At 48.7% G+C, this 14493-nt stretch overlaps 5 protein-coding genes across 8 annotated transcripts; 3 read left to right on the top strand and 2 right to left on the bottom strand.

Moving 5' to 3' along the window:
- Positions 1 to 2441: 2441 nt before the first annotated feature.
- Positions 2442 to 5724, top strand: FVEG_10422 (hypothetical protein). Of its 3 annotated transcripts, XM_018899571.1 has the most exons (3): positions 2442 to 2710; positions 2924 to 3317; positions 3387 to 5724. In XM_018899571.1, the coding sequence occupies exon 3, from the start codon at positions 3800 to 3802 to the stop codon at positions 5369 to 5371; it is 1572 nt and encodes a 523-aa protein (XP_018757654.1). In that variant the 5' UTR covers positions 2442 to 2710; positions 2924 to 3317; positions 3387 to 3799; the 3' UTR covers positions 5372 to 5724. The 3 variants fall into 3 exon arrangements, with proteins under 3 accessions (XP_018757654.1, XP_018757653.1, XP_018757652.1); XM_018899570.1 differs by having other exon boundaries at positions 2924 to 5724; XM_018899569.1 differs by having other exon boundaries at positions 2442 to 3317.
- A 37-nt stretch (positions 5725 to 5761) lies between these two features.
- Positions 5762 to 7060, bottom strand: FVEG_10423 (hypothetical protein; the record flags this gene model as incomplete). Its single annotated transcript, XM_018899572.1, has 2 exons — positions 5762 to 6382; positions 6435 to 7060. 2 exons carry the CDS (start codon positions 7058 to 7060, stop codon positions 6004 to 6006), a joined length of 1005 nt encoding a protein of 334 aa, XP_018757655.1. The 3' UTR covers positions 5762 to 6003.
- Positions 7061 to 8401: 1341 nt separating this feature from the next.
- On the bottom strand, positions 8402 to 8633 carry FVEG_16798 (hypothetical protein; the record flags this gene model as incomplete). Its single annotated transcript, XM_018906032.1, has 2 exons — positions 8402 to 8509; positions 8631 to 8633. The coding sequence occupies 2 exons, from the start codon at positions 8631 to 8633 to the stop codon at positions 8402 to 8404; spliced, it is 111 nt and encodes a 36-aa protein (XP_018757656.1).
- FVEG_16799 (hypothetical protein) lies at positions 8583 to 10711 on the top strand. The gene is made up of 2 exons (XM_018906033.1): positions 8583 to 8888; positions 8945 to 10711. Exon 2 carries the CDS (start codon positions 9452 to 9454, stop codon positions 10277 to 10279), a length of 828 nt encoding a protein of 275 aa, XP_018757657.1. The 5' UTR covers positions 8583 to 8888; positions 8945 to 9451; the 3' UTR covers positions 10280 to 10711.
- Positions 10712 to 10739: 28 nt separating this feature from the next.
- Positions 10740 to 13407, top strand: FVEG_16800 (hypothetical protein). Of its 2 annotated transcripts, XM_018906035.1 has the most exons (4): positions 10740 to 11345; positions 11410 to 11469; positions 11523 to 12582; positions 12633 to 13407. In XM_018906035.1, exons 3-4 carry the CDS (start codon positions 11658 to 11660, stop codon positions 13238 to 13240), a joined length of 1533 nt encoding a protein of 510 aa, XP_018757659.1. In that variant the 5' UTR covers positions 10740 to 11345; positions 11410 to 11469; positions 11523 to 11657; the 3' UTR covers positions 13241 to 13407. The 2 variants fall into 2 exon arrangements, with proteins under 2 accessions (XP_018757659.1, XP_018757658.1); XM_018906034.1 differs by having other exon boundaries at positions 11410 to 12582.
- Positions 13408 to 14493: the final 1086 nt, after the last annotated feature.

Raw genomic sequence — 14493 nt, 5'->3', positions numbered from 1 at the left:
TTATGGAGGAATTATGCATACGAGCTATAGATCGGAACAAATTCTCTGCCTAGTCTCAGATGATCAAACTTAAATGGCATGAGGTTATCTCGCGGTGGACACCGTCCCTATCTCTAATTAGACTAACAGCCAATATTATCAGAATCTAGCGAACATAGTCTAAAAGCAAACCATCCACCAATTGCTCTGACAAGGAACAACGGGTACCAAAGCAAGGGTCCACATCCCGGTTATGCACTGTTCAACGCACTGTTCCTCATATCACCCAAGCCATCAAACGGAACATGGCAGAAATGATCCATTCCCGCCGTCGATTCACGATGTCAGGGTGCACGGGCGATGCTGTCATCGAAACAATCCCAATCGCCATCAGGACGAACAAAGTTGATCTAGGCAGGCTAAGTTACATTGCCTCAGCCTCATGAAGCTGACCGACTTTGAAAAAGAACTTGGTGTGCTCGTGAAAAGAGAACACGAGGTGCAGAATTTTCGGCGGAATGCGCTGGTACTGGATATCTTGATTCCTGCGAGGCTGACATGATTTGAAGATCAAGTCAACGTTTGAGGTTGCCGAGATTTCGACCAACTGATAGACAGGGGTTAATTCTCTGCTGCAACGACTCGTTACAACGGATACGTAGCCACAACCCCTGGCTGAAATGGCATGGCTAGCATGGCATGCAAAAGGTGATAATGAGGCGACTAACGGCAATGGGGACAAGACGGTGAAGGCAAACAACCTACCTACATGTCTTCTTTCTGATATCAGGGAGGGAATTGTCCAAGACATTAGAGTACAGAATTGCCTAAAGACTGGCACGCTCGAGAAGCAAAATCCAATTCCTTGGGTACTTGTCTTGGACAGTATCTCGATTAGCAGGCACCCCAGAGCCCTCACAAACTTCAATACCAAGACAACTAATAATCCATGATGGCGACCAACAACCAGAAAAGAGTGAGACGCCGCAATATCGATTCGTCTCATTTCACCCGATGCCGGCTCGGCCGATGGGGTATGGAGTATAGCGCCTCAGGCCCAGGGGTCGCTGATTGAACACTTTGTGGTGCCCGTCATTCTGCTAACAAAAAACGGAGTCTTACCGACTCAAGTTCAGAAGGAAGAAAAACACTGTGCTTACTTGGCCGACTCCGCAGTATATGTAAATGCTGACATTGACACTGACAGTCTGACAGAAATAGAATCAAGCCACACATACTCGCGATGCTTCGCAAGCTCTCGGATTACTTGTCTGGAAACTCATTCGAATAGTCTGTCGGCTGTTGGACGAGGTGACGTTTAATTTGAGCTTGGCTATAACTGTCAGCCTATTCTGAAACAAATCATCGTGATCGGCGCGGCTACGGCGCGGGTCGATTCATCCAATTCTCATAATCATATGGTTCTTAATTAACTCGTCAAAATTCTACTCTGTAGCCAGCTTCCTTTCTCAAGAGTCGTACAAGGGGAAACTAATCAAGAAGGGCAATAGCCCATAAAGATACTGGTCTTAGGCGATGCCAAGAGTTAATTAGTTGTTCTTTATACATAGATACCTATATGTACGAATATATCCGTATTCTCATCGCTGATGTATCATGAAAGGCTAGTATTCAGCCAGCCCAGCCTCTCTGCACTGACCCAAAGAGATTGTATTGCGGCTGAGCGCTAATTTGGCAACCAATACTCCGTAATCCATCACTGACGGTTGTTGAAGGCTGGTATGCCAGCAGTCGATGACTGAGCCGTCACCAAGAGGATTTATGGGATCCCGACTCAGAATAATTGAGCACAAGCACTTGGCTTCGTGTTAGTTAATCAGTCAGCAAGATATCGTTCATCTGTTGTGCATATCTTAAGCCTCCAATTGTCACCGGGTGGGCATCCCACCAAGCTAATAGCCCAGACCCTTGTAACTAATTAATCCCATTCCCACTCTATTCGGCTCTAGCAACGACACGACTATTGATGGCTGTCATGATGCCAGGGGACCTCTGCGTCATGAGCTCGCATGGGATTCATGAGCCAAGCCGGGAAGACAATGGGGTCTTCAACGGAGGCTGCGAGCCGTGTCTGTAGCAGCAAGACAAACAGCTCATGTGTCCACAGAAGCTCAATGCCCATGTTGATGGGCATTTGGGGATTCTGGTCATGGCAGTGGATCGGCCCGCCGATTCTATTAACATTCGAGCTCGCTAGGCATATCGGTGGGTTCCTAAGCACCAGACTATCAGATGTTTATTGCCGCGAAACGACTCTATTCAGATCTTCCGTGAGAGGGGTATCGCCATTAATGTATTCCACTTCGCTTGGACAATAGAGAACAATTCAAGGAATATCAAGGCCGAGGCGCGATTTCTGACATGCCCTGGTTAAGTTGTCTCCATATTAGAAGCCTCAAGTATGCGTCGTTCCAGATATATCCACGCAAATACATTGGATGAGACCACATATGCGACACAGCCGGACACTGACAACCAGACAGAGGTTTCTTCTTTAGTTTTTTAGAAGATTGGACAACTCTAGTCCTCATTCCAGCACATAGTCAGACAGTCAGTTACTTGTTAAGAAGGAAGAATGAGGTGCCCACGTGATGTTGCACGTGTTTGGTCCTCTTACCATACCTATCTGGACCTGGCATACTGTAATCTTCATCCAATCTCTTTCTCTTAGCAACCCAACCGCCAACTCTGATAAGTTTGATTTAAAATGGTTGGTCATCTCTCTTGGAGCTTTGTGGAGTACCTACGTCTCTGCTTTTGCCTAAAAGACCCTTTCACTCGCAATGGCGCCACCAATTTACCTATGCCGATAGCTCCCGCTTAACCCATGGTTGGCGAGTCGAGATTACTGGAGGCGCTCCGTCTATTCCCGATGTCTTTCATGAAATGATCAATTTTGACTACTGACACTTTTATCTTCAAGCTGAGATGAGTCTATCACGAGTCGCAATCCAAAAATCATTCTTGTATAATATGGCAAAATCTACCGCCAATGGCCAAGATCTGTTTGAGCACGGGGGCTGGAATTGCCATGGCCATTCGCGATCTATCAATCATTGGCGGATTGAACGTCTTGGGACAATGTGATCTTAGCGAGGCCTCTGATTCGCCCACCACACGTCTTCAGCAGGGGATCTTCAACGACACAGATCTCAGCGAATGGTTCATGTCAGGGACCAACTTGAAAGACCATCACATATCGCCCAGGCTGAGCCATTGTTACCGGAAATTCTGGCACAAGACCGGCAGTTGCTTTTTCGATCCTGGAATCAAGTGATTGCATGGCAGGACTTACAAGTCTGAAGAAGGATCTTTTGGTGCGTCTGAACCTCCTGTGATGATCAAGACAAGTCTGTCAGACATTGATACTCTCGCACGCCCATCAGGAAGTTTCTCAAGAATTCCTGATAACAAAGCCTGCCATCATATTCACCAATACAATGCTAAATTCTCGTTCATACCATGACGTCTACTCAGGGTCGACCCCTCCATTTGCCCCTTCCCCACCAGACTGGTTTCCCTGAGGTCGACGAACTGCGTCCAACGGTCCCTCCTCGTGGTGTTTACTCTGGCTTGTATTCAGCCTCGCTCATACCAAATTTGCGCCTCATGTGCTTCTAGAGATGTATTGTCTCGCTCTCGTGGCCCTGTTTCTGTCCACGTGCGAGGCATTTCTCCTAAGGTTAGTTTGTGACTATGGGCATTTTGAAAGAGAAAAGAGTCGCGTTCCGCCTCTTTTTCTGCTTCGCAGCCTGTCTTCACGATAACCTCCATCTAAAGCACTCTGCTACAAGTCAACATGATTGCTGAAGCTCTACCCGCTCCCCAATCACGGTATCCCAGTCATGATCTCTCCAAGTTTCCTGATACCCTGAAAGGGAAGCGAATCCTCCTCTGCACCGAGTCATTTGGGCCTGTCAATGGTGTCAGTCGCACGACTTTGATGCTTGTTAACCACCTAAGGGCACATGGAGCTCAGGTCGCAGTGGTTGCGCCACACAACCATACACAGCACAACACTTTTACGCCGCCGCCGTCGCCAACCATGTCCCCTGCAGATAAGCAGCCCGAAGTCAGAGTCACTGGATATCCTCTCCCATTCAACCCCGAGCTCTCTATCGTATACCCAGTACGCAATTCGACTTTGTACTCAAGAACATTTGGCGATGATGCTCCTCCCGATCTGATCTACCTTGCATCACCTGCAAGCCTGGGTTTCCAAGTCATGCTTCAACTACGACAACAACCCAAGGAGAAGCAAATACCTGTCATCTGCAATTTCCAAACCGATCTTGCTGGCTATTGTTCCATCTTATTTCCGGCACCACTGAGCCATATTGCAGTCTTCGCGTTCGCAGCTGTCCAGAGTTATCTCTTCAGTCACTCCTCGATCAAGACCATATTTTACCCTTCGAGTTTCGTGAAACGATATTTGGTGGGCCAGAAAGTGCCAGCAGATAAGCTAGAGGTTCTAACACGAGGTGTCAACACTGAGTTGTTCAATCCCCAGATGAGAAGCGAGGAACTGCGAAAACAGTTGGCACCTAACGGTGAGATCATTTTCGTGACAGTCTCCCGAATCGCTGGCGAAAAAGGCTTCGATTTCCTGGCGAAAGCTGCAAAGGAACTTGATGCCCAGGGACTCAACTTCAAACTGTACATCGTCGGCGGCAACCGCAACCCCGATGTCGAGAAGGAAGTGCAGGAGCTTTTTGATCCTCTGAGAGAGAAGGGTAAGGTTGTTTTCGCCGGTTTCAAGGTCGGGGAAGATCTCGCTACTGCTTATGCTAGCGGTGATATTTTTCTCCATTGTTCGGTTACAGAAACCTTTGGACTTGTTGTTTTGGAGTCTATGGCCAGTGGGGTTCCAGTCATCGCTCGTGATGAAGGGGGGCCGTCTGACATTGTCCAGCAAGGAGGAAACGGGTTTCTCATCTCTCCAGATGACCTCGATGGTTTCGTAGCCAAGACCATGAAACTTGGTCTAGACCAGAACCTTCGTGCCCAGATGGGCCAGGCGGCAAGATCGTACGCATGCGAGATGACATGGGAGAAGATTAACAACAAGGTTGCCTGGCGCATGTCGGACACTATCTCGGAATGGAAGCATGAGCGGAATGGCCCAACAAATCGACTCTCATCCCGTCTCAAGTCTCAGGAGCCGCTTATCCCAATCTACGGGTGGCTTATGATGAACGATGCTATTCGCGAGACGATGACACGGGGTATTGTCGATGCACGGCTCATGGGCGGACTGGGTGTCATTCTATCATTCTGGATGGTGACAGGGTGGTATATGGTCTTCACAGAATGCTTCCTCTGGGCTAAAGGGCGATGGAGAAGTGCAGAGAGGAGATTGTCAATCTCATAGTTTGAAGTTATGTCTTGCCGCGCGGCGTTTCGATTATGTGCATGGCTTGGAGGAGTTGGAGGAACAATTTTGCTATGATTCGACGTTTTCTCATGTTTGCATTGGACGGTCCCTACAGCGTTGGAGTTGTTACAGTTGTGCGACTAGCCCATGGTTACCTGAGCATGGCCATGTTAGATGTTATATTACGATACCAAGAATTTCATTACAGTTTTGACACCAACGGGCTGATACAACATATGTAACAAGGATCGGTAAAAGGGATTTCCGGGTTCAGTACCTTACGATGGTGTTTCATGTAGAGGGGAATCGTCCCACAATCTGACATGTCACCCCAGATGCCCAATATGGGGATGAACCTTATGCTGCTTAGTATGTGATTATTCAGCCATAGCGGCTAGTACATTGATGCTATGAGACTATCTATTGGTGTAGTGTAGAAAGTGAATCTAGGGACCATGTGAGGTCGGATATCAACTAAAAAAAACATATGGTGCCTGAAATATCTGCAGAGTGGAAATTACACGCTTATGAGAGTTAAAGTAGTAAAGAAAAAAGAGTCGGCAACGCTATGCATGGCCGTAAGAGTAATGAAAAGCTCGCTTGATTATATCCCAACTTCATGTCCTGCTTCATATTGTCGCCTTCTTGGGCATTGTGACAGCTTGTCTGCGTTGATACATGAGAGCATAGTTGTAGCGCTCATATGTGCCGAAGCCAACAGCTGAGACGAAGATGAGCAGCCAGACGCTCATCATGATAAGACCAATGGGGAGGACCATGAGCTGTACGCCTGGGAGGACAAAGGCGACAGTGCCGTTGTTGACAGCGGCAATCTGATCGTCGACGGCGGCTGAGGCCATGGCAAAGTCGGACATGACAACATCTTGAGAGAAGACGCCAGTGAGAAAAGCGGCTTCGTTGATGGAGACATTGGTGCGGATGATACTGCCTGTGCTGTTGCGGGCAGTGAGGGTGAGGGTTGGCATGATATGGCATTCGAGCTCGTCCCTGAGAAAGTCAGTATAAGTGAATGAGGTGAGATGTGAGTGTGGAATCTTACATAGTCATGTTATCCGTCATCTGGTTCGCATCAATCTTTCCAACCAGCATATATGATTGCAGGAGTGGCATTCCCTCTTCTCTCTTTCCCATACCAGGCTTGCCGCCTGTTAGACCTGTGCCATTGACATCGGCAGGCTGAATGGGCATGACACTTGCACCCTTATATGAGATTCCAACATTAATGTCCTCAGGTGCAACAGCTGCAAAACTACCTCTGGGTTGAGAAACTTGATACAGTCGAACATCAGCCTCAAAAACGCCAGTCTTGACATCGAGTGAGGGAAGATTATAGCACACGCATGTCCCAGAGGGGTTTGTGCTCTTGTGCAATCCACCGAGAGCTGATCGGCATGCAGCGTTGGTTTCCATGTTCCAGGCGGTCATGTTCAACGAGCCATCCTTTGTCAGAGGGACATCACCTGCGGGAAGCTGTTCGACTGTGGCGTTCCCATCGCGCTCAGCGAGCGGTGTTGATAGCAGGGAAACGTATGGTCGGTGGAGAACATCATCAGCTACTCGAATGAATGACTCGATGGACATGGACATGGCGGGTGATGACTGTGCTGTTACTGAAAGGGCGAAAAGGGCTGCTGCCGCGAGGCGAATTGACAAGGCCGGGGCCATTTTCTCGTAACTTCTCTTCCAAGCTCTTTCTCAATACTCTCTGTGTCTTTCGTCTGAGTGATTTCTATAGGCGGCCGTTTCTCTATACGTGAGACCGTGATTCGTAGCGATATCCAATCCCGTTCTTCTCTTTCCGTCCAAATTAACAGAATAACTTTCTTTTCTTTTTTTGCCGACCTGCGGTGAGAATTGTGGTAATTGAACCACTGTCTGTGGAGCGATTATATGCGATGCGTCGAGCTGAATTGAGTAGGTATAGACAGACAGAATCTCAAAATCCCAATAATGAAGTCGTCGTGACAATAAGGTAGCTCCACCACCGGCAACGATCTGTACTTATTATAAGAGATATGGAGTAAGGAAAGAAGGACAAGGAAGCAGAATAAGTTAAAGTAACGAAGATCAGCCAAATGGCAGATCGTCTAATAGTAAAGGGAATAAAAAGAAGTACAAGAGAACAAGGGGGGAAGAAGAGAAAAAATTGGGGACCAGCCCATGCGCCGCTCGAATCGTACCAGACCAAGACAGACCTGGACTGACTTGACTTTTAACAGCCAAAAGAACGAGATTGAAAGGGAGGGGCAAAGAATCGAAAGTAGTAATGGGGCCCGGTAGAGCGGCACAGTAGTCCTTTTAGCTGGCAGAAAGGTTTTGGGGAACGTGCTATCGTGGGACCAGTGGTTGCAATGGGAATGCTTGGGATCTGGAGTTGATGTTGTCTGGTTGGCTCAAGAGCGGTTGAAACTATGGAACTATGAGGCTGTGAGCGGCTATCGAGTTGATATTGGCGATATAGGTGACATCAACTGGCATCGTGACGGCTGTTGTGCTTCACAATGGTAATAACAAAACACATATCGATGTTGACGAGTGCCAGGCTTGTCTCGTCTGTGTTCTGGACTTGTCACAGTTGGTTCTCTTGGCTCCCTCGTTGTGGCGGTGTCAAGATCGGGGCCACGGAGACTAGCGTCGACATGGCTGCAAACTCGATCACGAGAAAACCGAGCCAAGCAGGGCAAGCAGTGCAGACCTTGGAGTGACTTTGGTGAGGGTGGTGGGTGAGCTCGTTTCAGGTTGAACTAGGGAGAGGTCGACTTTGGAACCGAGAGGTTTAGCTGCTGTTTGGCTTGGCTAGTGAAGCGCTTGATAGAGAAATACTGCGAGATAATTCTACAGGTATCGTTCTATCTACTATGTCCATCAGGCCATGTCGTCCTCGGCTGCATCTTGACAAGCTCACAATAACCATCAATTCGATGCAATATTCAACCCTGGTCAGCCAAGATCGCAGCTCAGGCCTGCCAACGGTCACTCTAACCTGCATGAGCATGGCCGCCCGTGTCAGGGACCGCTAGGGGCAACGACTGACCTTAGCCAGGGGCTCTTCAGGCCATGACCCCTGTTCCACATGGCGTCTCGCCCGCTAGCTTGCGGCACCAGATCTGGTGGCTATTGGGTGCGCTCCCTGTCAACGTCAGTCCATTGTGAGTCGGAGATGGCTTCATTTTCAACTCTTATTAGACGTTTTCCATCGACTTTGAATTCTCCATAAACCAGAAGATCTTTTCACCATGGCGCTTCGAAAAATTCCCATCAACGGTTTTTCAAACAGGGCATATGGCGATATTTCAACTCGTCTGCCACATAGCCTCTAGCGCCCAGGGATATGGAGGGACGTCCAGTAGAGGCCAGGCTTTTCCTCAACGATCCTCAGCTGCAGAATTTGTGGATGTTGATAGTGGCGCCAGATGAAGCGAAAAGTGTAGTGGCAGAAACGGCGTCACGACGGTGAAACTCTCTTGCAACAGGAACGACGACCATCCGATCGGTATCTCGACGGCTTATGTATGATCGCCTCAGAAACGCGGCTGATACCACATTCAGATATTGTTCTCAAGACTCAACCTCGGGCTTAGGGCATAAGACCTGGGATGAAACTTGTTGCAGGCTCTTTGCCATAAGTTTACAAGCCCTATAACAGACATCACCCTGAAATGCAAACAGCTTGGCGAATGTTTGGGAACAGTTAGCAGTGATGATCTTCAACTAATACTACGCTGCTGTCAAAACACCTGAAGAAGAGTGACGCGGTTGACAAAGTGTGAAACGAGATTTCAGAGCTGACGTTCCAAATTGGAGAGTTCAAAAAGGTTTTCACGTTTGTTTTTCCTGACTGCCGGTGTCGGTAATATTGCATCTCGTCAATCTTATAGCTTGTCTGGTGATATGATAATGGCCCCGATCAGGATGGCTGCGGCGTAGCCAGCTGAAGTCACCTGAACAGCTAAAGCCCAGAGGAGGTGGTATGATACTTTTCAATTTATCTTGTCGTGATTTTAACCAAATACACATGCATCTTAATAATATTAGGCTCTTCAAGATCCCATAAAGATGGCATCGCCAGAAGCGACCGAGGCAGAGCAAGAACTCTTCTTTGTCAGTCTCAACCAAGACAAACCAATCACAGTAATCCTTTTACATGGTCTACTTAACTCGCATCTTGAATGGTCCTACGTGATTCCTTACCTATCCGATTATCACATCATCGCCCCCGATATCAGTGGCCATTCTCAATCCCGCGATATTCTCCCTGCGAACATCTCCAGCTCCGCGGAGCGGGTGGCCGTGCTCATTCGGCGATACGCACATGACGGCCGGGCCCACGTTGTTGGTCTCTCCATGGGTGCCTTCATCACTCTCCGTATCAGCCGGCAACATCCGGAGCTGGTCCTCTCTGCCATTGTCACCGCGGGGCACCCCATGGAGGGCCACTGGGCATGGGTTGTCCGCTATCCGAGCATCACCTACTACGCTACGTTAGTGCTTCTCGAACTGGTACCGACATGGCTGTATATGCTCGTGGCTGTCAACGGTCGCGGCATGCGTCGCCACGAAGAACTCCTAGAGGAGATGCGGCATAATAGGAGATGGGAAGTGATTCGTGCTGTGGACACGGGACTCCTGGAGCTCAACTGGGACCATATCAGGACGCTACCAGTGAAGACGCTGGCGATTGCGGCAGAAGGCATTGACGATGTTGAGGCGGTGAGAAGAATGGGTAGGGAAATGCCCGTCGAGGGCTCACTGGCTGCAGTGGTCGGGGGAGCAGTGCATACGTGGAATTTGCAAAAGCCAAAACTATTTTCTGATGTGATTAGATCGTGGATTGAACAAAGCACGTTGCCTTCAAGCCTGGAGATTTTGAAGTCAAGTGGTTGATTTACTACCCTATATACTCGCGTCTGGAGCGAATAGCTGTCTTTTGAACTGAGCACCTAATGAATACCATTAGTCGCCTATGAGAATGAGGGTATTATTAATGAAACCGCAACGTTCGATTTTAGTAATTGGAATTATGGCAATGGCCAATGGTGGGACATAAGGTCCAGACAAATGAAGCTCTCCACATGGAACGAAGCATTTCGAGTATCACAACTCACAATAGGTCTTCATTGATTATAGACCTTTTCTTCACCGACATATCCGGCATGTATCCTTTCCTGCAACACCTTTCAATTCAGTACCATTAATTGATTTTACCGGACGCCATATCTACGTAATGTCCCGCAACGTTAAAAATAAGAGAATCACCTCTTGCTGCTGAAGAAACCTCGTCAGCGTTACATGCTGGCCCCAAACATCAAAGCTTCCCCTGCAGCAAATCATCGACACAAAGTAATGGCTTCATAGTGTCACGTGCTGACTGGTCTACCTGGATCCATTTTCCGGGGACCCGTCCTGCAAGCTGCCGTTAGCGCTGCCCTGGACTGGATTTTTGAGGAGGAAGAGAGGAGAGGAGAGGAGAGGAGAGGAGAGAAGTAAGGTAAGGTAGTTAGAGCTTCAGCTGCGCCTCGTTGCCTTTGAGTCTGTCGTCATTCCCGCTCTTTGAATAATTCTGTTTTTTATTCTTCCCTCAGAAAAGAACAAAAGTATCCTAATAAATACTCGATTACTCCAACATCATCACTGATATTGTTACCAATGGTCAAAGACACTGCCCCCGCAGAGGCCGGAGAGCCCACTGCGGAACCTCAAGTCACCTACGCCTCAGGCCGTGTCGAGCATCAGGGCCAGGCTGACTCACCTCCCGACCTGAGGCTGATTCACTACAACGACGTCTATCACTTGGACCCTTCGAGTGCTGAGCCCGTGGGTGGCCTGCCAAGATTCATCAGCGTGTGCCGCGAGTACCAGGAAGGCGAGCAGTTCAAGGATCAGCCTAGAGCCCTGACGCTCTTTTCTGGAGATGTCTTTAACCCCAGCTTGGAGAGTACTGTGACCAAGGGTGAGTTTTGTGATCCAGGAAAGATGCATCTTGTTTATATCTAGATATTGACGATCCGACCTAGGTCAACACATGGTTCCCGTTCTTGATCTAATTGGAACGGACTGCTCTTGTGTAGGGGTGGGTAGGTCATACTACCCTTGACCGACTTGGTAACTGACCAGCCTCAAATCACAGAACCACGACTTCGATTTTGGTGTTAAGCAGTTTGAGCATCTCTCAAGTCAGAACAAGTTCCCTTGGTTGCTAGCAAACGTCATCGACCATGACATTGGCGGTGACACACCTATTGGCCATGCCAAGAAGACACACATGATGACCACTTCGAATGGCATCAGGGTTGGCCTCATCGGCTTGGGTGAGAGAGAATGGCTTGAGACCATCAACAGTCTACCGCCCAATCTGGAGTACAGATCCGCTACCGCTGTTGCCAAGGAGCTCGTCCCCAAGTTGCGGGAGGACGGTGCGGAGATCATCGTCTGTCTAAGCCACATGCGAGAACCCAATGACAACAAGTTGGCAGAACAGACGGAAGGACTCATTGATATCATCCTCGGCGGACACGACCATTTTTACGCCCACAGCCTCATCAACGGGACTCACGTGCTTAGATCTGGTACCGACTTCAAGAACCTGAGTTACATCGAGGCTCGTCGCAAGGAAGGTGACCCTTCCAAGTGGGATTTTGATATCTGGCGAAGAGACATCGTTTCGTCCATCGAGGAAGACCCTTCAACACTAAAAAAGGTAGACGAACTCACCTCCAAACTCAACCAGTCACTGGCAAGGCCTATTGGATACACTGCTACACCTCTGGATGCTCGTTTCAGCACAGTTCGCCTTAAGGAGTCCAACATCGGAAACTTTGTATGCGACGTCATGAGACAACATCATGGCGCTGATTGCACAATCATGGCATCTGGTACTATCCGTGGCGACCAAATCTACCCCCCGGGCCCAATTCGCATCAAGGATATCACGACCTGCTTTCCATTCGAGGATCCTGTCGTGTTGCTCAGAGTGACAGGCCAAGCTATTTTCGATGCTCTTGAGAACAGTGTAGCTATGTATCCTGCTCTGGAAGGTCGATTTCCCCAGGTTTCCAACATTCGATTCGAGTTTGATCCCTCCCGACCTAGAGGGAAGAGAGTCTTGTGGGCGGAGATCGGTGGAAAGCCGTATGAGCCGGAGAAACTCTATGTGCTCTGTACCCGAGGATATATGGGACGAGGAAAGGGTAAGTTGAAATTATACAATCACAAAACAGAGAGCTGACAGCAACGGCAGATGGTTTCACCAGCTTGTTGGTCAAGTCTGAGGGTGGACAAGCGGAGGAGATCATCGAGGAAGAAAACGGCATTCTTATCTCGGCCATGCTGCGGCAGTACTTCATGGGCCTTTTGACAGTAGGACGATGGAAAAACCTCGCGCAACATTGGGTCAAGGTTGCTCAGAAATGCGAGACGCCCGTCTCACCTGTCCGAACTACCTTTAACACCGACTTCCCCGACCTCAAGTTCGTTGCAGAGAATCTACCCAAGGACAAACGCACCGAGAGTGTGACCAAGGACGCTAAAGACCCGTGGGGCAGGTTCCTCAAGCGTCGCTTCAGCATCAATATGAAGCCCCATGATGACAACGAAACCAGCGACGAGGAACTTGATGAGAAGGATCGTGAGGAGGAAGAGTTTGAAGACCCCGATGGCGCGAGACTCGATTTTGAGATTCTCTTGATGCGCAAGTTCTTTACGAAGTGGGCGCTCAAAGCAAAGGTCAAGACTAGTATCTGTGATCCTCTCAAAGAGGGCGAGTACACGGTTGATTGGACAACTTGCATTGCTCCCGTGGTCGACGGACGAATTGTCATGACGGGAGCTTCTACACCAAAAAATTAGAAGAGACGTAATAACGGACGGATCGCCTCAGAGGGGACGCGGATTACGAATAGAACGGATCATAAAATAAACAAAATTAGGCCTCAATTTTCAGCGTCCCCTCGTATTTTGAGTGTCCATGCGTAGGATAAAGTGCTGCAGCTATTAATATCGACCTACAGCCTCACATCGAGCCTCATCTGAGGCGGAATCTACTGGGCAACCGTCATAACCTACGACTCTTGATGTCACATTGGATCGGCATTGCCGTTGAGCCTCAGCAACTTGATGGGACCTGAACTAAAGCGCTTTGAGTACCCTGATTCGATCAGATCTCGCTGTCGTAAATGACAAGCCGTAGCGCCTCTCTGCAGCCAATGTCTTGCGTAGCTATCGTGGACATATGCAGGACACAAAACTCTTCACCGTTACACTCGCTAATAAAGTTGCTGCATGGCTTGCTGCGAATAACTGCAATGCATAAACCAAGGTCATCATATCACCTGAGGAATTGACGTGATGCAATATGGTATGTTGCTTCATTCCAGGACCATTACGAATCAATACATAGATACAAGCACTGAGAGACTGAACAGAACAGCATTGGAGGACTCAGACCTGTAGCCAAGACGCGGCCTTTTCTCGTTCAATCCTATCGGAAAGCTACCGCAAGAAGGACAGCATCAATTCGTCACTACGCAGCATGGCAGCTCGTATAAGACCCCTGATACTGCATCCATATCCATACCTGCTGTCAATCAAACTAGAGTCAAGAGAAACTTCCTTAGCTTGTAATCGCCTAAACTTTCATTCTACCGAGATCGTGTGTCAACCGTTATACATCGACGTAGTATTCCGAGGCCGACGCCTACAGATTCCAGAGATCCGGCATTATATCTGTAAATCACATACGCAGGGAAAATTGGCAAATTCAAAGCCTCACTATAGATTTACATGAAATCTTCAACTCACCGACTCTAGCCTCATCTGCAAAGTCAGGGCCAAGCCAGAGTTTGCCGCCATGGATCATCGGCGTGGCTTACGGGAAGTTGGACGCCACTGCCCCGGCTCACCGGTCTTCCAGAAGCTGATCGACGCGATTGGGCATCTAAAAGTGACGTTGCTAACAACAGGCGAGAACAGAAAAAGAAATGAAATTGTTTCTAACAGGTTCGTGGGGTGCAGGGTATGGCCCTGTTCAGTATAGCGGCGGAGATGTTTTGCGAGGAAAAAGAAAGGAAAGGTAAAATCAGCAAGGTTTGAGGTGAGGCAAG

This window comes from Fusarium verticillioides, chromosome 9 (assembly GCF_000149555.1).
Source record: "Fusarium verticillioides 7600 chromosome 9, whole genome shotgun sequence".
Taxonomy (NCBI): domain Eukaryota; kingdom Fungi; phylum Ascomycota; class Sordariomycetes; order Hypocreales; family Nectriaceae; genus Fusarium; species Fusarium verticillioides.
This window is presented reverse-complemented; position numbering and strand designations above follow the sequence as displayed.